Raw genomic sequence first — 27,485 nt, 5'->3', positions numbered from 1 at the left:
TCATTCACTGTGGCAAAAAAAATATTTTGTGCAGAATAAAATTCATAATGACATATATCATAAAAACAAAACAAATAACAATAATAATAATTTTATGAAAAATGGAATAAAATACAAGTTATATATAACCACTTTTCCAAGTCTTACAAATATTGGGGAAAAAAATTGGGTCTCAACATATTGTATATATTGAAGTATTGTCATGTTTCCAGCCTCTCCTGTCCTCTCCTCTCAGCTCTGTGTAAACAGCCTCTCCTGTCCTCGGCTCTGTGTAAACAGCCTCTCCTGTCCTCTCCTCTCTGCTCTGTGTATACAGCCTCTCCTGTCCACTCCTCTCAGCTCTGTGTAAACAGCCTCTCCTGTCCTCTCCTCTCAGCTCTGTGTAAACAGCCTCTCCTGTCCTCTTCTCTCAGCTCTGTGTAAACAGCCTCTCCTGTCCACTCCTCTCAGCTCTGTGTAAACAGCCTCTCCTGTCCTCTCCTCTCCTCTGCTCTGTGTTCAGATTTTCAGTTAATATTTGTCACGTGGCTATTCATTTCAGCAGAATCAACCATGTCTTCACAGTGTCTCTGAGGAGCAGAATTTAATGTTTTTAGGATCTGGTTTCTGACAGACAGAAATTAATTAATTTTGGTCACTTTTGCTAATGGATGATATATTTATATTATAATAATCTATGATATCTATGATATCTATGATAAACGGTGGCCATCTTCTAAGGAAAACATGTTTCTCAGCTTCAGGTCTTTGTCTTTGTGTTCAGAGGGTTAATAACTTTGCCAGATCTATTACTAGTTACCTTATCTTTTCAAACCCAGACAGTAGTATTGAGAGGAGTACTTGGAATGGCTTTCCTGAATTTAGTTTTAGCAAAGTTACTCTCATATTTGTCTGTGGACTCTAAAGTCTCCTATGCAAGCTGGAGCCGAGGTGGACTCAGAGTGTTGGAGCAAAGCTTACAACACCACCATCTGGACAGAGCAGGGAACTCTTCCTTCAGTCAAATCACTGTGTAGATCAGGGGTCTCAAACTTGCGGCCCGCGGGCCAATTGCGGCCCTCGTGACGATATTTTGTGGCCCCCACCTTGATATGAAAGTTTAATGTGCGTTTTATATGAATGGCACTTTACCATGTTGCGTGTGGAAGGTCCCTTTAATTACTTTTTTAATGACATTTTGTGTCTTTTTTTAATTATTTTTTGTCTTTTTAATAATTGTATGTCTTTTTCGGTAATTCTGTCTTTTTTTTTTTTGTAATTTTGTGTCTTTTTTTAAAATAATTTTGTCTTTTTTAGTAATTTTGTATCTTTTATGAATAATTTTGTGTCTTTTTTGGTAATTCTGTGGGGGGTTTTTTTGGTCATTTTGTTTCTTTTTTAAGTAATTTAGTTTTTTTCTGTCATGTGTCTTTTTTTGGTCATTTTGTGTCTTTTTGGGGTCATTTTGTGTCTTTTTTGGGTAATTTTGTGTCTTTTTTAAATAACTTTGTGTATTTTTTGGATAATTTTGTGTCTTTTTTTAGTAATTTTTGGTCATTTTGATACTGCCTCCAGCAGCCCCCAGGTAATTTGAGTTTGAGACCCCTGGTGTAGATCTTCTGAGCTGAGCTGAGAAGTGACATCACAGCTACATTTTATGAAAATAAATAAAAGAGAAATGTCCAAGAAAACTAAATTTTATTACAGATACAAACAACAACTGGTGGAAATATATTATTGCTTCCAGATTTAATTTAGTGACTCATTATTTAAATTTTTTTAGCAAACAAACAAAATCATTACAGTTAACCATCAATTTTGTATGATAAATCTATTCCAATGGGGAGGTTTTTATGTTTTAATGAAAAATTCGATTTATGGTGAAATTGTTTGTGTTTTCAAGACAGTGTGACCAGTCGGTCAAATTCCAGAGTGACTTATATCTTTATCTTGGTTTGAGAATGAAGAGGAGCACACTGTTCCCTTCTCTCCATTCATCAAAACTTAAATTCTTCACTGAAACATAATTAATTTCACTGAAATGCTGCGGTTTCACAATTTTAGGAACACGTTGACCCAAGACAAATGTAGCAGTGCACTCTTTGAGGCCCTGCAGCTGATAAAATGGGTTTTATTTTTAGAAAGGAATGTACACCATCATGGACTTCATAGAACACAGGATTTAATCAGGGTTTTTACTGCACATACCATCACAAAATGACAAGGCACATTAATTGTGTTGCCTCCTTACAACGTTACATGCGTGCACAAGCAGAATATTTGACATTAGGTCACAGAAAAAGTTAGAAATTCTTGTTGCATTCATTCATTATTTCAACACGAGGACGTCACAGCCAGCTGAAAACTATTACAGTTCCTGCCACGTTCACTGCAACAAGACATAAATCAGGTTATCTAATACCACATCGAGTCATTGCAGCTGAATTATGAGTAAATAAGGATTTATTACATTCAGATAAAGAAGCAGATACATTTCAAAACTTTTAAGTCTTTTCAGATAAAACACAGCATGACCACAGTAGGTGCTTTGCTCATTTTCAAACAGCTCTGCCTGCTTTAGTTACATGTCTCTTACTGTAAAGCTAGATGGCAGCACAGCACTTTTATTCACCTCATCAACTCTTCTTCTTCTTCTTCTTCAGCCTCTCCATCACTCTCTAATACACCCAGCCAAAAACTAGATGACTTTGCAGTTCTTAAGACATTCACAATCCAAATAAACGTATTCAAAGCATCTGTAACATGATTAATGTCCAATAATGTTGAATCATCACAATAGTGTTACAAAAATAAAATGCATACAAGACAAGATAATTATTTACACAGTTAAGATACTTCATTGAAGTTAAATATCCAAAAAGATAATATGTATTTTGGCAGTATAAAAATATAGTTGTATTGTTTGCTTTAAAATAAGGTAGCTTTTATATTTCCTTTCATACAAGCTGATTTAATATATTTTTAACTATGTGTAGGCCGAGTACATATTGTTTTAAATTGCACTTCACAAGCAGTTCACCACATCCAGATCACTTTAAAAAAGCCTGCATGTGGCAGTTTGAAGTCCTTTAATGTCAGTTTTTATTTAGAAAGAATCGTCCCCGTCGCAGCCTCGGTTCCTCGGTTCGTGGATATTTCAGAGATCGTCAGTCTTTTTCTGCCGAGCTCACATTGGAAGCTGAAGAAGAGACAGACATTCTTGTCAAGTCGCGCAGGTCTGACTTGATTTCATCCATTAATCACACACTTGTTCAGACACAACCTTAACCCTTTATCAGGCGAAGAACTATATTTGGTAACTTCAGTGGATATCAAAATGGGGTCGAGAAAAAAGTTGCAAATTTACTAGATTAAAGTGGCAAATCTACAAGAAAAAAAAGTTGCAGATTTACGAGATTTAAAGTGGTGAATCTGCGAGAAAAGTTGCTTTTTTCCCCACTTCTTTCTCATAAATCTGTGACTATTTTCCACGCCGATTTGCTACTATAAATCTCTTAAATCTGCGACTTTTTTTCCTTTTAGATATGCCACTTTAATCTAGTAAATTTGCAACTTTTTTCTCAAAATATTTTTCTTTTTTCTTTTGGATATCCGCTGAAGTTACCAAATACGGTTCTTCGCCTGATAAAGGGTTAAGCATGCACAAATCTATTATTGGAATCTCGCTTTCATCCACAGCGACCTCAGCAAATCTTCTTCTGATGGACTAAACAGACGAAGCAACCGTCCTTTCTGCAAATCTAGTGGTGGAACAGTGTCCACGCCTGTCTTTAGGCCACTGTGCCTTTGTGTCTGCCAGCTTCACCGCTCCGTCTTTGTCTACCTGTCTGGAGAGCGAGCCGAGCGACATCCAGGAGTGAGCGGCGGCGCCGTCCGTAGCCTGTAGCGCCGATCTTTATCCACGGGGCGTTGCGCTCTTTCTGCTCGTTGTGGAGTATGTGCAGCCGGTGGATCAGCTCCTGGTACGCACACGTGACGAGGACGCAGCCGGCTGATTTGGTCTGGGTCGACCTCCTGGGTCTGACATGTAGCTCAGTGCTGGAAAATAAGAATAAATATTTTATATTCAAACGGCTTTCTGGAGGATCTGACCTGCCAATGCGCATTGTTGACAGGCTTTAAACTAGAGGTGGAAATCTCTAGGTCAGGGATGGGCAACTGGAGGCCCGGGGGCCGCATACGGCCCTCACCCTCACTTGAAGTGGCCCTCAGTACAACTACATGCATTTGAGCATGAAATCTTAAAAGTGCAGTGTAAAAATGCACAAAATTACTTCTTGCAATTAATGTTGGTCTGCTGTTCTTGCACTGAAAAAAAAAAAAATCACACTAAGTGATTATTTTTTTATTTGCTTCAAACCTTTTGTATTCCTATTTATACTGTTATACATGCATTTGAGCATGAAATATGTTAAGTTACTGCACTGTAAACATATTTAAAATTGCAGTTTCATCATATCTGGTTAAGTGCACGGTCCTATATGTGGCCCTGTGGTAGTGTTGATTAAAAACTGTGGCCCCCTCCAGGATTTAAGTTGCCCATCCCTGCTCTAGGTAGTTCATGATTCGATTCCAATTCAGAGAGCTACAATACGATTATAAAACGTATATAAAAGCGCTGTATAAGTGCACTCCACTTATAAAACAATCATCCATGCTTCAAAATTTGGGATTTCTATACATGATTATTTTTTCTTTGCAATAGAGGATAAATCCTCCACATTGTTTAGCTATCTTTAAAATATATCGTTTCTCCCATTTTTAGTTCATCCAGATGTTTAACAGCATCTATGTCACGTTCAAACTCCAGATAAATCCAGAACTTTGGTCTTCTGGTAGCTTAATGATTTAAAAGCACCATATAAGTGAAGTGCCCTGGTTTGAATGCAGCTTGTTTTATACCATTGACCATCAATTAGATTATTAGATTTAAAGGGGCATGATACTATCTATCTCTCCACTATAAACCATCAAATGGAGGTAAAAAATATTGTCACAAAGCATCTTTTCTTGTTACCTTGATGGAGGTGGGACAGTCTTCTCGCTCTCGTCCTGCTGCGGTGCAACACTGACGTTAGCACGCTGCTCATTGGCTGTCAGGAAGCTGTTGCACAGTTCTCTCTTCATGCGGCGCTGCACACATCGTTTCACCCTGAGAAAGAACAAGAGAGGCAGAAAATGACACTTCAGCACACATGTTGTATGGTAAAGGTATAAAGTGGTTCTATCAGTACGAAACCACACACCCAAAATATATTAGATGATTTCATCTGATGCTCAAGTAACCCACGAGCAAAAGTTGTCCGACTGATAAGTCTGCCATGCTGACATATCAGCAAATGTTAGGTTATCTTAAATATATCGGTATTTGCTGCAGGTGTCAGGCTTTCAATTTGATAATCAAAAGCAGGATTGGAAAATCAGAACTTTGACCATCTGGTACTTTTAATGAAGCAAATGTAAAAGACTGTTTTCAGTGATTAAACCAATTATGTTGATCTTTGTTAATCAAGACTCAATTGTCTAACAGAGGCATAGCAGTCAGTGCTGGAAATTTTTTTTGGAAATGGAATCAAATCATGATCCAGAAATTGGAAGAAAAAAAGAGGATCATTACACCCTTGTAATCAACATGCAGTCATGGAAAAATGATTAGACCACCCTTGTTTTCGTCAATTTCTTGTTCATTTTAATGCCTGGTACAACTAAAGGTGCATTTGTTTGGACAAATGTAATAAAAACAACAAAAATAGTTTTTAAGAGTTTAATTTAAGAACTGATATCTAGACATTTTCCATGGTTTTCTTGATAACGATTGTTTTTTTTATCAAGAAAACTATGGAAAATGTCTAGATATCAGCTCTTAAATTAAACTCTTAAAAACAATTTTTGTTGTTTTTATTATATTTGTCCAAACAAATGTACCTTTAGTTGTACCAGGCATTAAAATAACAAGAAATTGAAGAAAAAGGGGGTCTAAAAAAGGTCAAATAATTTTTCCATGACTGATATTGCAGTAGTTTACTAGTTTTACTTTTGGATACGTATGTTTACAGATTTTTATGTCCCCTCCAAGTTTTTTTCATGACTGTATATCTCTAACAAGAAACAAAAAATACAGGTAATTTACTGACTGTCTTTATTGCATAGTTTGTCCACTGGATAACAGTTTATTTTTCAGTAGTAAAGTGTGTTTCATAACACATCTTGATCAGTATTCTGTAGGGATTCGGATCAAACATGGTGTCCATGTGTTCTGACCGATATAGTTCTGATATCGACCTATCGAACGAAAGCAAAACTAAAAATCTGACATTCCTCGGATATTTCCTTCTCATTTACTAACAGACATAACTGGATTTAGAGACCCCTTGTGTAAGTGAGGGCAGGCACCTAATTTCAGTGTGAAAGAACAAAATTCTGAGGTTTTTTTGTGAATGAACACAATGTTCTCTCACTGCTTGTTGATCAGGCAGCTCACCTTTTTTTCGGGCTGGTGTTGAGCTCCCCTGTGGCACCTTTCACCAGCAGCAGGACGGCGGTGAAAACACAGCAGCAGATGACCGTGTGCAGAGATAATCTCATTTTGGCTTTGGAGCTGTCAGATAAAGAAAGATAGAGAAATTACATTTCAGGAGGTTAGCTCTGCGCTGCAGCCAGAACTGGTGATTAATTGGTTTAAGACCCCACTGAGTCACTTTTGGAGCTGCACAACGGATGGTTAGGAATCACAGGCTGATGCTTTGCCAATTAAAAGTCAAGTTTAATGGACTTTTATGGCATGTTATTAAAGAAACATCAGTCCACCCAAAGCAACTTAATAAAATAAAAAAGATTTTTACTCAACTCCTCGTCCTTCAAACTCATCTCAGATTCTGCAGGACTTCAATTAACATCCTTACATGAAGAATCTTTAAAAAATAATCTTAAAATTAGATTAAAATTGTGGAAAAAGTTACTTACCTCAGGCTGGAGCTTGTAACCTAATGTAGAGAATTTATGATGCACATCCAAGTGTGTTGTGTACTCTCTAGCAGTTGGAGTAGGGGTTTTTTTCTTTTTTTTTCTCAAGGTTGTAAAGAGTTTACTATGAGTTGAAGTCTGAAGTTTACGCTGCTAACATGAGAGGCTTTATAGAAAGAGGGAGGGAGCTGTACCTGAATGCCAGACCCAGTGGGAGGGACTGTGGGACAGTTCATGTCAACCCCACATGTAGACAGTCAAACCAGAAACATGCAGAGATTATAATCGAGTCAGCAATCCTTAAAACAGCGTGACTAATGCCTGTTGGTTTGTATGAATCTTAACCCTGATTTAATATACTTCTTCTCTTTGAGAAGTGTTGAAAGAATTGCATTCATGAATTTCAGAGTTTGTAAATTGAGTTTTTTTAATCTTTTTTTGGCTGTGCAATTGGAACACTTGCATATTTTTTGCTTTTCTTTAAATATTTGTCTCAAACATTGTTCTTTTAGGAGTCATGAGTGTGCGTTCGTTGGCCCTGCGTGCCTCAAGGCACTTTAGTTGGGTGTAAATGTTCTTAATAGCTGAATTAATTCTGAAGGAGATGTGTTTTTGGATGGCTCTGCTTCGGTCTGAGTCAGCCATCTGTGATTTTAAATCACTACAAAAGGTCAAGTGTATTTAAATTAGCCTGTGTTGTTGAGGCAACTGCATGCACTTTAATAATTTAAGGAGGGAACATGTTCTTTTTAGTGAACTTGTGCACCTCCAGATGACCGGTTGAATCATTCTGAGTGCTTCTTACACCCAGCGGTAGTTACTTCCAAGCATTATAAACAAAGGCAGCGTGTTCTGCATGTGTAAACACGCATTAAAGTTTTCCCTATTAGCAAAGTAATTTTCACAGAAATAAAAGATGAGAGGAAGCAAATGTGCAAAAGCCAGCATCTTTAGCGTTAGCTAGAAAAAGTGCACATTAAGTCCAAAATACTCCCAAATTGTAACTATTTTTTAAAAATACATATATCTGTTTATTAACCCTCTGGAGTCCACGAAAGCACCGGAGAGCTCTGCTGCTGTCAGCTTCCCTCTAAAGTTTTGGCTTTTCTAGAAGTTTCCATGTCCCATTTAGCACGTCAACTCTTTAATTTTGCAGTGTGCATTCAGCATTTCAGTGCATTTTTAATGTAATATTTTGTGTTTAATGTTTTTGTGTTTTTTTTGTGTTTTTTGTCATTATCTTGTGTTTTTTGTAATTTTTTGTTTTTTGCATTTTTTGTGTGCATTTTGTGTAATTTTTTGTGTGTTTTTGTATGTTTTTCTGTGTTTTTTGTATTTTTTTTTGTTTTTTCTGTGTTCAAAATGTTGATCCAGTAAGTCAAAATGAAAAAATAATAATCAGGTCATATAGGTGAGGTTGTACTGAAAACAATGATGACACTTTTTAAGTGCTTTATACAGGCTGAATGAAAAGGAGTCCAAAACCAACAGAATAGCCCCAGACTCCAAAGGCTTAATGTGTCAACAGAGTTAGCAAAAGTACTTAGCTCTGCCACACGGGGCTAGAAATTCACCTTTTTTTTTTAAATGAACCTACCACTGTGGATTCCAAAATATACCTGCAACAATGGATTACTTTTGGGGTTCTTGGCTGGAATCAAATCTAGTAGCCGCTTCTATGTTTTACAAGCATTTGTCTGGTGGTTGGTGCTCATTTCCACCATGCTGCCACATTAAGAAGCCACTAAGAAGCCTCCTCGTTCTGCTACAGGTCTGTACTGCAGTAAGGTTTTATGCTACTGTAAGTTTATTCTAATGTTGCACTCTTCTCTAATCTTTCTCGGTAAAATGTCAAGGTTAGCCATGTTTTATTTGTCTGTCTTAGTCTTAATTTACCAAGAATTCATGGCAGATTAGTCCTACCTAAGATCAAGAACTAGAAAGCTTTGTGCAACGGATGTATTTAGAGTAATTTGAAGTTGGATCTTAATCAGAGTTAAAGTCTCTTCTTGATTCTTGATTTATAGGTTTTACAGTCAGATGCAAATGTGATATTAAAGACATTTACAGTTGAGATTAGGGCTACAATGCAATGTGAGAAATGCTGACCCCAAAATCGCTAAGAAACCTTCCAAAACCCAAAATATTCAAGTTGCAATTATGTTAGTCAGAAAAAAGTTGCAAATATCCATCTGCATAGCCAGATGTTAATTATTACATTCACTGAAAATTATTTTCTGTTTGAGTTTCTGTATCTGATTCCAGTATCTAAGGACAGAGTGTGTTCTACAGATTGAAGCAAACACTGGATCAGTGATACTGGGCTATATGGATACAGTCGACTTGACTTAATGGCTAAACTAACTCATGGTTGCACAGAAATATTCATTACATTAGCCAATGGAGGTTCAATTAATTTTAGGTTTTTCCCCTTGATTTCTGTGGAAAGTCAACGTGGTATAAGCATAATAATGCAATCAGGTGTCCAAATCATATCGGGTAGGGGTGTACCGATCGATTCTTTTACGTCGAACCGATCTTATCTAGCGATCTTATCTACCTCCGCAAAGGTCTGAAAGTGCGTCTGCACATACGCATACTTCTGCATAACTGTGTTGTATGTATGTTGCACTATAACGAAACCAAAAACTCAGGACACTTTATTTATGGTTGCAGTTCTTTTGTTAGTTTGTCCTGTAAATTGTTGCTATTTGTTTTAAGTTCAATATTTTATTAACTACATTGTGATTTCCTTTATTTGTTAAAGAAAAATACTGCTGTGTTATTGTTTTTCAATAAAATTAGATTCAAACATTGAAGGTGTATGCTGTGAGTTATGCTGTATGCTGTGATCGGGCAGAAAATTGCAATCGGTGCACCCCTAATATCATGACATTTTTGTTTATTAATGACTCAAAGTTGCAGTACACTGCAAAAAAAGCCAACTTGTATTTTTTGGCCTAAAACAGTGATTTAAGTTGGTAAAACTTGGAAATATAAATTATTGACATTTGGGCAATAATGTAAGTTAGCACAACAAAGGAAGCCAGTTGTCTGCTCAAAAACAAGTTTGTGAGTTTTTGTTACTTATATCTTTAAGTTGGGGTTCACAACAAGGGACAATAGTTCTGCTAACTCTTATGTCTTTGTTGTGAAATGCGGGAAACTGGTGAAATTCGGTCATTAGCGAAAGCTAGCAGCTAACTGATGCTAGCGGCGCTGCTTGTTACAGCTACAAGAGTAGCCATTAGCGTATCAATGCTAACTCAAAATTGTGGTCACAACATGTCATAGCGGCATTACAATCGTGCCAATTCAGCACATTGCAGAAGTTAGCAGAAGTAAGGATTAAAAGTTATTACAATGTAAAATTACAAGTTCAAAAATCTGAATTCAGAGTTGAGCAAACTCAAAAGCAAATCTTAAAATTTTAAGTTGGACAATTAAACTTAATATTTTATCGACGTTTGTTGTCTTGAAATTTTGAGTTGACCAAACTTTTCTTTTTGTGCAGTATATGCAGTTAAGTGTTGAGTCTCATTCCCAGATCGTCAAATACCAACATTTAAGGTTGGTGTTACTGCTGTAACAACGTTGTATATCCTTTTTTTATCATTTATAACATGCAATCGATTTGCAGTCTAATAACACTTACAATGCACATAATCACTTATTCCTCTGTGCAAATTTGTGATACCAGAAAACATAAATATATAAACAACAAGAACTTATGCACGACCTGCTGTCAGTAACTGAATAACAGATTTCCACACATGTCAGACAAACAGCATGTATCTCTTGACTAATTCTTGTGGATTTGCACTAAATAACATCCTGGTCTTTTTGATGAACCAGCAGCTTTAAAGTACTGGTTGTCCTTCTCAGTTTGTTCTAAATCGTTTGCCTCCAACTTGTGTTGACCTGCATACAGCTGATGCAATCCCAGCACACATTACATCCACTACCAACCAACCCCAACCAACCCCCACAATCATCATCCTCGTCATGTCCGCGGGCTACAAGGTTCTGTTTTGATATGACTTTAGAAAACACAGTGGCAAAAGAAGGTTTGATGGTCCTATAGAAGCACATGAGTAATGCATTTGAATAGGTAAACAGTGTGTGGGCATGGCAACAACACAGCAAACTTCACGGGCCAAAAAGATGATTCAGTGATCTGTGTTTTAACATGATTCTTTCCTGTTCTTAAATTAGATACCTCATGCTGCAGGAAACAAACAAATCTACTCATGAATCTTTAATAAAAAAATCGGTAACGCTTTATAATAAGGTCCTTAATAACCATTAATTAACAAGTAATAAGGCATTGCTCTCGCTTTAGATCCGGTAGTTGCAAAAAGCATAGTTAACTTATAGTTAACTTATAAAAGATGAGCAATAAAGTACATTTTAATATCAATAAGCAAACAAAATAAGATTAATAAAGGCATGGCAAAGACATAATGGGTGGGTCATGGGTGTTTGTAATGCCATTAATAACACTTATATAAGCTTATAAACACACAATAATGTTAATAAGCATCTTGTAAGACTTACAAGGGCCTTATTACTTGTTAATTAATGGTTATTACAAGGACCTTAATATAAAGCGTTACCAAAAAATCTTTATATCAAAGCCACAGACTGTTCACTGTGGCTCTGATACATGTTTTTGTATCCATATCGGTGGATCTTTCCCTGCACCTTTCTTTCAATTGTTGCAGCAAGAAAAACTTTTACATAACATGTAGGAGAAATGAAGACAGTATGGTGTTTGGTTAGGGGATGGATGAAGCTGTGGTTGATTTACGCAGTCAGGGGTCAGTAGAGCACAATGTGAGCTCAAAGCTGGCAGGAAACCCATTATGTGATATTCTTAGATATTCAGTGTCTATTTATAGTCACACATTTCACTCTGTGTTTTTATTACTACTGAGAAAGAAAGTCACGAATTATTAGGGATTTTATTAACTCTGCTGCTCTGGTATGTGATGCCGTGGCGCTCGTCTTGGGCCTGAAAGGGAATACTCCCTGGAAATGCACTGAGCGATATGCACTTGTCTGAATGTGAGGCCCAAACATTCCTCTCATTTCCTTTCCAAACAACGGAAAATCACAGTATGTGTTTTTTTTGTGTGGAAAAATACAGGATCTGATATTTACCAATTACAGGTGGAAAATATCCTTTTGCCCAAGGGGAAGATGGTGTTGCAAGATTTCATGCCGATTATGGTCACAGATGAATACCAGAACTGTTTATTTGCCGTTTATTTACATGTATAAACGCACTTGGATGTTAAAGCACTTTGAGCTGGATTGTATGAATGAAAGTTGCTCTAAAAAAACCCCATTATTGCTATAAATAGGACATGAAAGGACAGGATGTAGACTGACCACAATAGAGTGGGAGAAGCTAAATTTAATTTGGGTGGACTGCAGGTTGTCCATTATTATCAATTCCAATAATTATAGATACCCTGATTTATCTGCCAAATAATTGGTATATTCACCTTGTTGACTGCCATCAACCTTTTAGCAAATTAGGTAACAATTACCAATGACAGTGGCTGACATTTATCTGATGTATACAGAAAAAATCAACAAAATTGATGCTATATATAGCATCAATTTTGTGCTGGCTGTGTGTTGTGGTGGTTGGAATAATCCCTTTTAAACATTTCAATTATTGTTTTATCATGATTTCTTTGTTTCCCTGGCAGGAAAGGGTGGTAAATAACAACAAAAACCACTAGACGACAACCAAAAACGCCAGTCATTGGCCAAATATTGGTATTCACTTAGAATTCCCCATGTGTTGGTGATGTTGTATCAGCCTATGTCAAAATTACCAACGTTTCTCCTCTCTCAAACATTTTCAAAGTTTATAAAATTCAAAGGATGTAAAGATACATAATAACTCGTCAGTAAAAACTAGTAAGTTGCGCTGGAATGCAAGCAAGAATATAGTGCCCCTTTTCTTTCTTTATTGAGTGAAGAATAGTTTTTGAATCCATTCGGAAACAAATCATGACAACAAGAATCTGAATTGAATCGTGTAATTGTTCAAGATTTACTGAACAAAACTGGTCAAATATGACCCCATAGGTTGTTTGTACAAGCAGCAAAAAACAACCCATATATATGTTTCATTTACATGCATTTATTTCAAAATTCAACAAACCAGCGAACCTCATGTATTTGTACCTATATAGTAGTCACGTCATCCTCACAACTACTTCACCCACAGCATTAGCATACATGCATTTACTCTTTAACCTGTCTTTTATTAGGCTAACGCCAGACTATATCTCATTTGTGATATAGTCTGGAGACCACCTATTCATTTTTCCGTAGAGGAGGCGTGGTTTACGATTGTCCAGAGCCGTTTATTGGGCGCTACGAATGTCTATCATAAGCGTCTACACGTAGCACTTAGCCAATCGTATCAATTATTAGACCACAACAATCGGGGTCCCGCTAAACCCCGTTAGCTTAGCCGCTAACGGGGCTAGTTGGTAGATTAGGCTTTTGCCAAATCCTGTTGGAAGCAAGGCTAAAACATCCTTTTTGGTGGTGATAAAGGAGTGTAATGTCAAACGTTGTTCTTCTTTAAAAATAAACTTTCGATCTAAATTATCTAGAACACTGTCTACAGCTAGATCGAAAGAGCTTTGCGTCTGCTGCAGCCATGTTGGATCCGTAAGCAAACTACAAGCTTCCATCTGTGGAATAGTACGCGTCGTCTTACCGTCCCTCCCCGTTCCGTGATTGGATACCAAAAGCAGGGCTAAGAAACGGCCATGGACACCATGCCGCCTTGCAGTTCGAAACAAAATTGAGCGCACAACGCAACATGGGTATACCCAGGCTAGTCTTTTATAACTCCTAACCACAAAGTTTTTTGCCCCTAACATAGATCAATGGTTTTGTAGCCTAAGTTCAAAGAAACTGCAGCCTCTTTTTGTACAACCGCAAACTGTTTTAGAACGCTCCGGTCTGCACTGTGAACTGCGAAAACTCTCATATGGGTCGTTTTGGATCGTATTGACAAAAGACCAAATGGTATTGGATGGTATTGACAAAATACCAAAGACCTATTCTGTCGTTTAGGTTGGAAATATTTAGGTTTCGGTCAACAAGATCTCCAACCTAAACTGAATTGAATCATGAGATTGTTAAAGATTTACACTCCTAACAGTTAATCCTCACGTTTTCTCAGCATCTCATCTAAGTATTTCTTTTCCTGCCCAGTGAGGGCGCGACATTTGGCTGTTAGCTTAAGATTTACGCCACGTGGGATCGAAGAGTCCTGAGAAGTTTGCCATGGGAATTTCAGCACATAAACCTCGGAAAGCAATTTCTCAACAGACTAGTTCTTCAGAGTGGGATGAGGCAGGGCAGAGCCCTTTAGTTTGAACTAAATCTTGTGTCAAGTGATGGATGTGTGGAGAGTCTACTTTTCTCTTCCAGTAGTGTTGTGACCGAGTTCAGGGAAAGATTTCACTTTGACACAGAGATGATCATTCCATATATGACCATGCAAGACATTTGTTTCAATAACTACATTGTAGGTTTTCTGACTTCATCCTCTGTGAAAGTGACGAATTCAAGGATTTTTGAAACTTCCTTTAAGTCTATGGAGTCTTTGGTTATTTAGTCCATTTTTTAATCCTTTTCATGTCTTTTCGTGTCTTTTTTGGTCATTTTGTGTCTTTTTTTGGTCATTTTGTGTCTTTTTTTAGTTATTTTGTGCCTTTTTTTGGTCATTTTCTGTCTTTTTGTCATTTTGTGTCTTCGCTGTTTTTTTTTGGGTTGTTCTGTCTTCTCATTTTGTTTTCTTTTTGGGTCATTTTGTTTTCTTTTTTGGTCATTTTGTTTCTTTTTTGGTCATTTTGGGTTTTTTAAAGTCATTTTGTGTCTTTTTTGGTCATTTGTGTCTTTTTTGGTCGTTTTTTGTCTTTTTTGGTAATTTTGTGTCATTTTTGGTTATTTTTTGTCTTTTTTTTTGTGGTAATTTTGTCTTTTTTGGTAATTTGTGTCTTTTTTTAGTTATTTTGTGTCTTTTTTGTCATTTTGTGTCTTCTGTGGGTTTTTTTGGTCTGCTTTGTTATTACGTCTGGATATGATGAAGAAACCATGCTTTGGTGCTTTTGGAGACCCTGGATGGTTAAGTAAAGGAGTTACCTAGTATTCTGAGTGAGTTGATTTTGCTTCAGGGTCCAACTCGGCTTGATATTGACAGAGAGCTGTGTGGTACCAGTGGTGATGGGGATATTGTGACACTCTTTCAGTTTCTCTACCCCACCTAGTCTAGAAAAGCTTTGGGCTTGCCCAGGAGTGGCTGATATGACGATGTGAAAGGGCTAGCTCAAAATGACGAACCTACAGGGGATTATCACCCAAGCCTGCAGCTCCCCCCTGCTTAAGGAGCTTCACAGTGAGTTTCAGCTCATTGTTTAGCAATCCAACCTTCAAATTTACAGTTTTGATTTACTCTTATTGCTCTCAAAGTGCTGTTTTGGATGTAGCAAGCAGCTGTTTTCAGTGGAAAAGCTCTAAAAAACCTCCTGTACTGTACCTGCTCAGCACTAAACAGAGTGGATTTATAACTTAAACCGGCCTTACTGGATTATATTTCATTGTCTCACTGATACCTGAAACGGCACAGGCTTTCTTGAACGGACTGTAGTGCCAATTTCAGTCTGAACTCCAAGAAATACATACCATCATATATTTACACATGCACAAAAAATAATACTTGCTAAAGGAAAGTGCACGTTCTATGGTGGTTAGACAGACTTGAAGACCTTTGCTCAGCCATCTGTCTTGTTTTTTTTCTGTTTCATTAGAGTAATTAATCACTGTGCCACTCTAAATGTGCTTTAGATTTTTATCTTAAGATAAATCACCCTTCATCACAAACTGAGCTGTTGTAGAGGCGAGTGTTCAGATGCCAAACTTGCTCTTGATCTTGATCATCTATTGCCTCACCAAAGATATCAGGTATAATTGTTTCTGTAAATGCAATTTTTGAGTTGTTACAGATACTTCTCACTGTCATTTGGCCTCTTACAGCCAAGTCCTGTGCTACCAACCTGGTGTTTTCTCTCGCTGCCTCTCCACCATGTGCATATTTTGATGCTAAGTTAGAGCTGACAGTGTTGAATCTTGAGGCTGAATGGCGTGCTTGTAGCCTCATCGTATCACAGTTTTCCATTATCAAGCAGTTAAAAATGTGAGCGTGTCAGAATATCTAAGGAGATGGGGGTGATATTTTGTTCCAAAACAATAGTTAGTTCTGAAGGTCAGAAATCTCAACACATTGTTAAGCCACAGATGTTAGCCTAGTTAATCTGATATTATGACCATTTTGCAACAGGCTTTGACATGTCCCAGTTAAAACCAGTCAATGTCAATATTTCCCAAAAGAGTGGCGTCTGTGTTGCAATAGTGCCGCTCCTCAATGAGACATTAATTACACAGAAATCAACACAGATGCAACTGTTCATCATTTGATCTGATTTTGCTGGTTTAAACCAGGGATGGGCAACTTAAATGCTGGAGGGGGCCACAATTTTTCATGGACACTACCACAGGGCCACATATAGGACCATGCACTTAACCAGATATGATGAAACTGCAATTTTAAATATGTTTACAGTGCAGTAACTTAACATATTTCATGCTCAAATGCATGCACACTGCAAAAAAGGTGTGTCTAAAAGCAAGATAAAAACACTAAATCTGAGGGAAATGATCTTGCTGCATGGACAGATAATTTCACTTGACAACATGTCTTGAATTAAGATTGTTAAATCTAGAAATAAGCATATTGAACACTTAAAATAAGAAATTAACTCTAGATAAATTATCTAACACTTCTAAATCTACGTTTGTTTTATCTTAAGAACCAAATAATTTATAGTGTATAACAGTACAAATAGGAATACAAAAGGTTTGAAGCAAATAAGAAATAACCACTTACTGTGATTTTTTTTTTCAGTGCAAGAACAGCAGAGCAACATTAATTGCAAGAAGTAATTTTGTGCATTTTTACACTGCACTTTTATGTTTCATGCTCAAATGCATGTAGTTGTACTGAGGGCCACTTCAAGTGAGGGTGCGGGCCGTATGCGGCCCTCGGGCCTCCAGTTGCCCATCCCAGGTTTAAACTGTCTCCACCTGTTAAGTGATGAATGACTATGGCATTTTACCAATTATTACAAAATTACAAATTTTTAACAGTCAGAGTTTTACCATTATTGTTGCATTTAACAAGTCTCTGACCATCATGTGTTTCCATTGCCTTTATTTTCAAGAAGTGAAGGGAAATTAAAATGACAAAAAACAAATAATATAGCAGGATGCTCACGGGATGTAGAATTACCATTGTTGTCCGTTTTTGTGACTGGTGAGTGATGCAAAACTATGAGCTCTTTGTACATTTCACCAGCCTTTAGTTTGTTGATGGTGGTCATTTGTACCATGCATGTTAACATACTCATCATTACAATGCTATGTTGAGGTTTAGCAGGTATGTTTACCATCCTTTTTTAAAGTGTTAGCACAATAACATTAGCCTACTCAAAGGACATTCATAGAGTGTAGGCTTCTGCCAATTCCATGGCCTATACTGCAATGTTAAATATATACAGTTATGGAAAAAAATATTACACCAGCCTTATTTTCTTCACTTTATTTTTCATTTTAATGCCTGGTACAACTAAACATTGGACAAATATAATGATAACAACAAAAATAGCTCATAAGAGTTTAATTTAAGAGCTGATATCTAGACATTTTCCATGGTTTTCTTGATAATGATTTTGGTTATTATCAAGAAAACCATGGACAATGGCTACACTGTAGACCTTTACCTTGCCAATTACTTCAATAGAAGAGGAGAATAAAGTAATATATATCTATATCAAACATGCCAAATGTACTTTTCACCTGCAGCTGACACATATTTGTGTTTTATAGCTGTCGTGTCTGGTGATATTGGTTTCTCACTTCTTTTTTATTGCATTAAAAGTGCAAATACGTCAGGGATCGATTTGGAGCTGCGTGGAATTCCAGTGGGTGGGGTGCAGGATGGAAAATAGATTTTAAACTATAAAAATCCCAGCACCTGGCGAAGAAGTCATTGATATTGATCAACAACACTGTCAACCACCAACAGATATATAGTTTATTTTGTACTGTTGGCCAGTAAATATCTTACTGCTTACTGCTTTAAATATTTATAGAAATCTTCTACTACAATCTGTTTTCAGTGAGGGTTTAGTGCTTTAACTTGGTTTCAAAACACCTCCGGGTGAGTCACTCTATCAATGACATGCAAAACATGTTTATGCAACAAATTGGCTTTAAAAACCATTCTTCGAACGAAACCATTGAACATTTTATTCGGAAAATGTTAAGTGCATTAGTTGTTTTCCAGCACCACCTGGCTTCACGCTCACCCTGTGGCATAGATTAACACCTGCTGCACAGAACAAACAGTTCTCCAGTGACCACTGAGCAGCTCTACGTGTTGGAGTTTCACATCTTCTTTGATGCAGTCACAGTTTTCGTTGGGTAGTCAGCATTAGTTATTCGAATTTCGCTTCTTATATTTTTATGTTTTCGGGTTTTCTTTACCTCTGTCCCAATCTTGTGAACATGTCCTCAAGAATGTCTTATGGAAATTTTATATTTCCTCATTAGGCACCAACATCCAATTAGACTCAAGGATGAACAGCCAATGTATGTTGGCAGCCAAAGGTCAAGATCAGTAAGACTTCACGTCCATCCCATTCTGTCATTTCCGTCTAAATCTATCTCCTGAAAGCCTGGAGGGGATTTCATTACATCTGGCTTAAATGTCCAATTAGACTCAAGGATGAACAGCCAATGTATGTTGGTATGTTGGCATCCAAAGGTCAAGATCAGTAAGACTTCACATCCATCCCATTCTGTCATTTCCGTCTAAATCTATCTCCTCAAGGATGATTTTATTGCATGTTTGTGGTCAAAGGCCAAGGTCAATGACCTCACGTCCGTCCCATTCTGGGGATTTCGATATATCAGTAAAGTCTTGGTGGGATTTCATTACAACTGGCACAAATGTTACAATTGGACTCAGTGATGAACTGATTAGGATTTAGTGTAAAACACCAAGGTCACTTTGACCTAAGGCATGACCAATATGACCAACATTGGTGGCTTCACCAATGTGGCCACCAATGTGGCCACCAATGGCCAATGGCCACCAAATCTATCTCCTGAAAGCCTGGAAGGGATTTCATTACATCTGGCTTAAATGTCCAGTTGGACTCAAGGATGATTTTATTGCATGTTGGTGGTCAAAGGCCAAGGTGAATGACCTCACGTCCGTCCCATTCTGGGGAATTCGATATATCAGTAAAGCCTTGGTGGGATTTCATTACAGCTGGCACAAATGTCCAATTGGACTCTGACTCAGGACTTGGAATTTAACGTAAAAACACCAAGGTCACTTTGACCTAAGGCATGACCAATATGACCAACAGTGGTGGCGCCACCAATGTGGCCACCAATGTTGCGCCACCAATGTGGTGGCCGATATAATCAGTTTTTTTTAACTGGAATGTATCATCATTCCATGTGGATTGTGTGCCAAATTTGCAGGTACTTGCTGCCTTCTTAAGCCTATGACTTTCTTAAAGCATATTAAATGCGTTTTAAGTGGAAAGTACAATTTGGCATCGTTTTCTGCATTATACAGTCATGGAAAAAATTACAAGACCACCATTGTTTTCTTCAATTTCTTGTTCATTTTAATGCCAACTATTACAAAAATTTGTTTGGACAAATATAATGATAACAACAAAAATAGCTCATAAGAGTTTAATTTAAGAGCTGATATCTAGACATTCTCCATGGTTTTCTTAATAATGTTTTTTGTTATTATCAAGAAAACCATGGAAATATCTAGATATCAGCTCTTAAATTAAACTCCTTTGAGCTATTTTTGTAATTTTATTTGTCCAAACAACTGTACCTTTAGTTGTATGAGGCATTAAAATAAACAAGAAATTGAGGAAAACAATGGTCTAATATTTTTTCCATGACTGTATGTTATAAAAAAGAAATAATTTTGTTACAGATCAATGCATATCAGACAACATACCGATACTGATAGATACTGCTGCGTCTAATATAGACCAACATACATCGGTCTTATACTACTGTGGCCTCACAAAGTCAACTTAAATCTATTGATTTAGGGTTTTTAGCTGGCGACCTTCTTGCCCAATTTATCTTCTTACTCCTCATGATTTAAAGTTTTTCTCCCTATGTCCACATGTGTTTATCTAGAGCAATGCATTCCTTTTCCTTCACCTATAAAACCCAACAAATACACAGTTTCCCTTTATTGGTCAGTGTCTACAGTTGTTTATCCATTTTATTTTTGTACTAAGGCAACAAGCAGAGCAAATGTAGATCACATTTCCAAGATGTTTTGGGGCTTTATTCCACCTAGTCTTCTCCAATTCCAACAGATGGATGTCCCTCAAGTGGCCCATAAACGTGTTTCGAAAATAGCATGTTTACTATAGTTATCCTTGTGAAGTTAACAATGTAATTGCAAGTGATGTCTGCTGCTCAATCGCATTCTGCTGCCATGAGTCATCTGCTGTCACGAAGGCATCGCATGCCGAAAGGCCACAATCACCCGATGTTGCGTTGATAATGGATCAAAAAACTAAATCTGGCGAGTATTGCTGGCCATCACTCATCACTGTCTTCCTGCTGAGTGATTCAGACCTTTTGAAATGCGACTCTGGCACTCGTGTGAGCTAAATGATTGTATAACACTTCATTAGAATTTGGGAGTTTATCTCCAGTTTTTTATGAGCCAAAGGATTACTGTCACATTGTCCTCATTAGGACTTTATGGCTAAGTCATGTTTTATCACTTTCAAATTAAACCTGCTACATGGAGTATATAACTGTTTATAAAATGGTCTAAATTTAAGACCGATGCCTTGAAATGGGCTAAATATGCAAAGAAAACCATCAGCGAGAAGATTGGCTGTTTCTATATAGTTATGCGTAATTCCTGTTACCTCATTCGGTTTGTGATTTACAGTACGTGGACCAGAAGATCCAGGCAAACCTAATTGACTGATTAGGTCATTGACTATTTGCATGAATGAAAATTAAGAAAGGCAGTGCTGGTCTGATTTTTATTGTGGTTGTTTAATTGTGTTTCCCTGGTGGCCAGTTTGCGCCTTGACAGAAAATCACACATTATAAATTCCCCCACATGAAAACAATCTTAGCAACTTAAAATTGGCCCATTCACAGTACTCTGTGGTTGATTAAACAGATTTTTTTGTTCTTTGTACATAAAATGGTCTAAATAAAGCAATAAGACATGCATGTAATTGCTTTTTGTCCATATTCAACCTTGTGGTGCTGTAACGTTTTGTTCAATCTGATAGCATTTGATTCAGACGTGTGCCGTGTTTGAAATGTGTTACTCCCAGAGGAAAATTAAACTGCCAATATGGAAACATTTCGGACAAAAGATGAGATTCTTCTGCTCATTGTCAGTTGGCAAACCAGCTTAGAGGTCTGGACTGGAGCTGCTGAATCAAGTGACACCTAGTGGTAACATTCAGTATTCCAGTTTGATCTTTGGCTCCTTATCAAACAGGATTAAAAGTCTTTATACTGGCCCAATTTAAGCGCTAATGGCATTCTTTCTGTGCTTGAAAAAAAAGAGAAATCAATCTTAGCACCACTGATGAATCAAAATTTTTAAAATTACTTTTTGTTTCAAATGCAAAGTAAACATAAAAGTACAAGAAAATAATTTTGCTTTTCTTTAATCAATGATAAAAAAAAACCCCAAGATGTCTGGATATTAAATATTAACATCCATTTAGAATTCACAGTTTGATCAATTAAAGGTATAGTACCTTTTTTGTCGCAGCCTATAAGACAACCCCCACCAACAATCATTGTCCGTGGGGATGTCTCACTGTGGATATCATGTAATGCCAACCCGGTAGACATCGCCCAACCCTTATCCAGACATAGCCTGGCTAACGCCAGACTATATCACAAATGAGATATAGTCTGGAGACCACCTATTCATTTTTCTGTAGAGGAGGTGTGGTTTACGATCCTCCAGAGCCGTTTATTGGCCGCTACGAATGTCTATCATAATCTGTACATAGCTCTTAGCCAGTCGTATCAGTTATACCAGATGACATATGTAGTTTAGCCACTAACGGGGCTAGTTGGTAGATTAGGCTTTCACCAAATCCTGTTGGCTAAAACATCCTTTTTGGTGGTGATAAAGGAGTGTAAAGTCAAAAGTTCTTCTTTTAAAATAAACTTTGGCTCTAAGCTATCTAGAACACGGTCTACCGTTAGATTGAAAGAGAGCTTCACGTCTGCTGCAGCCATGTTTGATCCGTAAGCAAACTACAAGCTTCCGTCTGTCCAATAGTACGCGTCATCGTCTTGCCGTCCCTCCCCGTTCTGTGATTGGATAACAAAAAGCAGGCTAATCCAGACAGGCTTTTACATTGTCAGTTGTTGGGTCTCATTACAAAAAATGTACCTACTAAAATTGTGATTACTGTCAGCCACTGCAATGGATGATGGCATCGTCCAACATTGTGTTTTAAAAGCTCCACCCTCCATCCACACCTAACTGTTTGCAGTGGCATTTATTATAAAAAAGTTACGATTCAGATTTATTTAATGCATATTTAATGCACAAACTGATTGCACAAGTGCAACTAAACATATCGAACATACAGTCTTGGAAAAAATTGTTAGTCCACCCTTGTTTTCTCCTTGCTTACAACTAAAGGTGCATTTGTTTGGACAAATATAATGATACAATGAACATTTTCCATGGTTTTCTTTTTTTTTTTTATTCATATTTTTATCCCACAATTTTTGTAACCCATTTTTATCACCCAGTTTTGTCCTATCTATCTTGATCCTGGGCGCTACCTCATCCCTGTCGGTCTGGGGAGGGCCCTGAACTGAGCACATGCTTCAGAAAATGTCTAGATATCAGCTCGTAAATTAAACTTTTACGAGCTATTCTTGTCGTTATCATTATATTAGTCCAAACAAATGTGCAACATATCGAAGAAAACAATGGTCTAATAATTTTTTCCATGACTGTATCTAAAGGTGAAGATAATTGATAAATTATTTAAGAACAAACTTATTTTTACCGTCTATTTAATGTACTATTTTCTGTTTATCACTAACGATATCATCGTCCATCATGATGTTTCACTGTGGACATTATCACATGCCAATTTTGTAGACATCCCTATTATTAAATTTGAGTGTCATTACTTCAGAAGGATGTTCAAGATAAGTTCTGGCGCTTTGGCAAAGTCAATAAGGGAGTAATTTACGAGGTGGAGGGAATGGCGAAGCTCCAGGTCGGTGTCTTCACTGAATTTAAGATCAGGTGCGTCATATCTGTACGAGAGAGTCATATCTCTTTTTTCTGACAGGAGAAACAAAGCAGTTCGTGTTGCTCTGTGGTCATAAATGGCAGCTTCAGTTTCACCTTGATGACACACTTTTCCCCGCAGGGAGAGAAAGGGTGTGTATTTAGGGAAGGGATGATGATACAGGAGCGTGCAGGTAATTCTACCCTCTGCATCGGCTCATCAAGCGCTCGGCCTTTCACCCGGTAAAGAAGAGCTCTGCTGACTCGCTCGCTCGCTTCCTCTCCAGCCTGCTGCGCTCTGAGTATTTTTAGCATGATTTCATATACTCTGTGCAATTAAATAGGATGCTGGTAAACAATGCTCTGGTCGGGGGCCAGCTGCAGACTTGGCTCAGTCATGATAAGTCAGACGGTTTCCACTGAAAAAGAAATAACTTCATGTGCTGGCAGGAGTGCAGAACAGTCCATGGGGGTTGCAGAGATTTTTTTTTTTTTTTTTTTCACAGAAACACTTGTGTTTTATATTTGCGCCTTGCCACACATTCTTCTGTGTTCATGGGGGAGGAAGAGGATGAGACATTGACTTTTGAAGTCTTTCTATCTTGTCACGTAAAGCATTCCTCACAGATGTAGTAGACAACCTCACTGCCGCCTTATTACAGTTCATTTCAGGCTGAATTAAAAAAATGATTGTCCGTGCATCTGTAGCACATTTAAGTATAGGTTTAAGTTGCTTCATTTATGTGTTTTTAGGTGCAGCATTCATACATTTAACTGTAGGCATTTATGCACCCAGGTGAGGACACTGTGCATGCTTGCAGGTGTATATATTCACGTGTGTGTGCATTTGCATGTAATTTACAGTCGGTAAGTGTGTATGTGCATGTGCACTTACACATATCCACAGTAACCTCTGACCCACGAGGGTAAAAATACAAACTGGAGGCCAGAGTGGCACACGGCTCACCTTTAGCTCGGCTCTTTGCATTGTCAAAAGATATTTATATCTGGAATGAACAATTGAGAAAGATGGGTTTGATTTCCCCGCTGTGGCCTCGGGCTCGGCCTTCCTGTGGGTGCAGAGTCAACCTCAGTCAGATGCGCTGATTGGAGCCAGATCCTTTTGTCCCAAATTCCGTCTCCTTGCACCCTTGAACCTCACGAAATCTCTAAACTGAAACCTTCAGTCATTGGTGCGAGTCCCACATTACACAAATCCAGCTCTAATGTGTTGTTGTGAAATGTCAGGAGGGCGATTGCGGAGAAACATGTGCTGACGGACGAGCGGGGACGACACGCAGGTGAAGTAAGGTTGAAGCTGGAACTCCACCAGCGGCTCCTTTACAGTAAAGGTCGTGGCTGTTGGTGTGAAGTGGAATGCTGCTGTTAATTTCTCGCTCTCTGGACTCACTTTCGGTGTTTTTCATTTTTATGAGGAGGAGGAGGACATCTGTTTGCGTCGTTGACCCTCTCAGGAATCCTCCGGGGACCTTTTAATCTTCCGTAGAGATCTATAATGTGAAGATGCAGTGATATGCTATTTTTGTCTTCTCTCTCTCCAGATGCTTCCCTGAACTCTTAATAGGCCCGGATCACACCCCTGGGGTCCATGAATTGTCATATGCGATACTGTGAAGGAAGGTAAATGTTCTGCAGGCGTTTTATTTTACTGTCCCAAGAGTAGTCCTCTGCTCCGTAAACCTCTACAGGCCCCGGGGCTCCAGAGAACCCTGTTCGCTGTAAATACCCAGAATTCCTAAAACTTTCGAACCCTATATATTTTGAATTCCTCAGACGTCTTCGGACTCTTTGTATCTCAGATGCTCTGGTACTCGAGGGGGCAGTGAGACCCCTTAACCTCGCCTTATTTTCCATCACATTTTACACACACACATGCACCCCCTGCGATGGATTCCAGATCGGGAATTTAATGCATTTCTGTTTCGCATCACCTCCCAGGAATGCAGCACGCGTGCCACAAGCCTCATAACCTCAGGCTGATGAGTGTGAGGATGTTTAAAAGAGAGAGGAATGATGGGATACAGACGCTGCTGGGGGTGATGGGGGGGTTTTTGGAGGGGGGGTGAGTTTGACTGAGCGCATCCGGCGCAGCACTTGGCGTTAATGACAGCCCATCTTGTTGCACAAAGCAATGTTAGTGCAGCTGTGGTATGTGCCGAGCGCATCTGGAGCGCAGATTTTTGGGAACGTATTTTGTGTGTGTTTGTTTGGTCTGTCCCGTCTCACTCAAATTAACGACTGTTGCACGATACGGAGGGAGGATGGAGTGAATTAACTTAGTTGGGGATCAGTCGAGGGGGGGCTGGAGCTGATCTACAAGTGCAGATTTTACAAGTTGGTCTGTTTTGCATAACACTTAGATACTGTTTTTCTATTCTGGCAGTTTCAGACATTTATGCATATTGAACCTTGTCAGGATTAGACGCCGGTTGTCACGCTGGCTGACGGGATGGAAAAGTTCCTGACCTGCAGACTGACGACAGTAACAAAGTGTGTGACAGTCGGATCTTTGATTAATCCTTCAGTTAGGGCTGGGCGATACGGACCGAAAGTCATATCCCCATATATTTAGGCTGAATATCAATATACGATATATATCCTGATATTTTTATCGCAAAGTAAGCAAGTGTTGAAAGCCAAATATGACATGTCACAAGTAGTTTTATTGAAACTGTTTAAGTCAGGGATGGGCAACTGGAGGCCCGGGGGCCACATACGGCCCGCACCCTCACTTGAAGTGGCCCTCAGTACAACTACATGCATTTGAGCATGAAATCTTAAAAGTGCAGTGTAAAAATGCACAAAATTACTTCTTGCAATTAATGTTGGTCTGCTGTTCTTGCACTGAAAAAAAGAAAAGAAATCACAGTCAGTGGTTATTTTTTATTTGCTTCAAACCTTTTGTATTCCTATTTATAAAGTTATACACTGCAAATTATTTGGTTCTTAAGATAAAACAAAACTTAGATTTAGAAGTGTTAGATAATTTATCTTGTTTTAAGAGTTAATTTCTTATTTTAAGTGTTCAACATGCTTATTTCTCGATTTAACAATCTTAATTTAAGAAATCTTGTCAAGTGAAATTATCTGTCCATGCAGCAAGATAATTTCCCTCAGATTTAGTGTTTTTATCTTGTTTTTAGACACCTCTTTTTTTGCAGTGTGCATGCATTTGAGCTCAAAATATGTTAAGTTACTGCACTGTAAACATATTGTACAACATTATGTAGTTTCTTATACTTACCGGACTGTTTTAATTGTTTAATTATTGCTTTTCCCACATTATGTCCACATTACTATGTATTATTTAGTGTAAATATTTTTTAAAGCACCGATAGTCAACCCTACAATATCACTGCAATATTGATACTAAAATAAGTTGAGATTTTTTCCACTATGGCCCAGCCCTAGCTGCAGTTATTTTGATTATTGAATAATCTTAACTTTAAAAAAAAAAATCATAATTGTCTACATAATTAAATGAAAAAATAAATAAAATAAAATTTCAGTTTTCTCAGAGACCATTTTGATGTCTTCATAGAAGACCAGAACAAGAATCCAAAGACATTCAAATCCTCATATATTTAGTTGTCACTTTTTGTCAATTATCTAAGCAATTAGTCAATTATAGAAAATAGAAAATAGTTGTTGATAGTAGTTTTTGTGACATCTAATCGATTCACTGACTAATCCTTTCTGTTGGTTTTAAATATAATTTATTTAGGGGAAGTTCTTGTATGCAATAATTTAGCATTTCAGAATTTTGCCATTTTTCAATAAAGTATGGAAAATATATAATTTTGGTACAGAAACTCTAGTATTGCATCAGCTAGAATGATTAGATGACACGTCGATTAGTCGATCAAAAAAAAAAGTTTTTCCAACTATTTTGATAATTGAAAAATTATTTGTAGGGCAAAAAAATGGCAGAAAATGCTGTTTTCAGCATCTTAAAAATCGAGATTTCCTGCTTTCCCCTATTTTATACAATATTAAAATGAATAGTTTTGGGTTTTGTACTGACAAAAAGACATTAAGA

General features: G+C 37.7%; 1 protein-coding gene and 1 long non-coding RNA gene across 3 annotated transcripts in view; one reads left to right on the top strand and one right to left on the bottom strand.

Annotated features, from left to right (window-relative positions):
* The window catches only part of LOC131973838 (uncharacterized), a 62,317-nt gene that overhangs the window by 30,103 nt on the left and 4,729 nt on the right, over window positions 1–27,485 (top strand). The window contains exon 2 of one of the 2 annotated variants that reach the window (XR_009394592.1): window positions 24,988–25,066. The exons of the other annotated variant lie outside the window; for it this stretch is intronic. This is a non-coding gene — a long non-coding RNA (uncharacterized LOC131973838). The remainder of the gene's footprint in view (window positions 1–24,987; window positions 25,067–27,485) is intronic. 2 annotated transcript variants of the gene reach the window in all.
* Window positions 2,140–7,098, bottom strand: LOC131973836 (pro-adrenomedullin-like). Its single transcript, XM_059335932.1, has 5 exons — window positions 6,964–7,098; window positions 6,482–6,598; window positions 5,018–5,152; window positions 3,824–4,038; window positions 2,140–3,178 (listed from the first exon to the last, which is right to left on the bottom strand). The coding sequence occupies exons 2-5, from the start codon at window positions 6,583–6,585 to the stop codon at window positions 3,147–3,149; spliced, it is 486 nt and encodes a 161-aa protein (XP_059191915.1). The 5' UTR covers window positions 6,586–6,598; window positions 6,964–7,098; the 3' UTR covers window positions 2,140–3,146.

The sequence above is a fragment of the Centropristis striata genome, chromosome 6 (genome assembly GCF_030273125.1).
Source record: "Centropristis striata isolate RG_2023a ecotype Rhode Island chromosome 6, C.striata_1.0, whole genome shotgun sequence".
In the NCBI taxonomy this organism is placed as follows: Eukaryota; Metazoa; Chordata; class Actinopteri; order Perciformes; family Serranidae; genus Centropristis; species Centropristis striata.
This window is presented reverse-complemented; position numbering and strand designations above follow the sequence as displayed.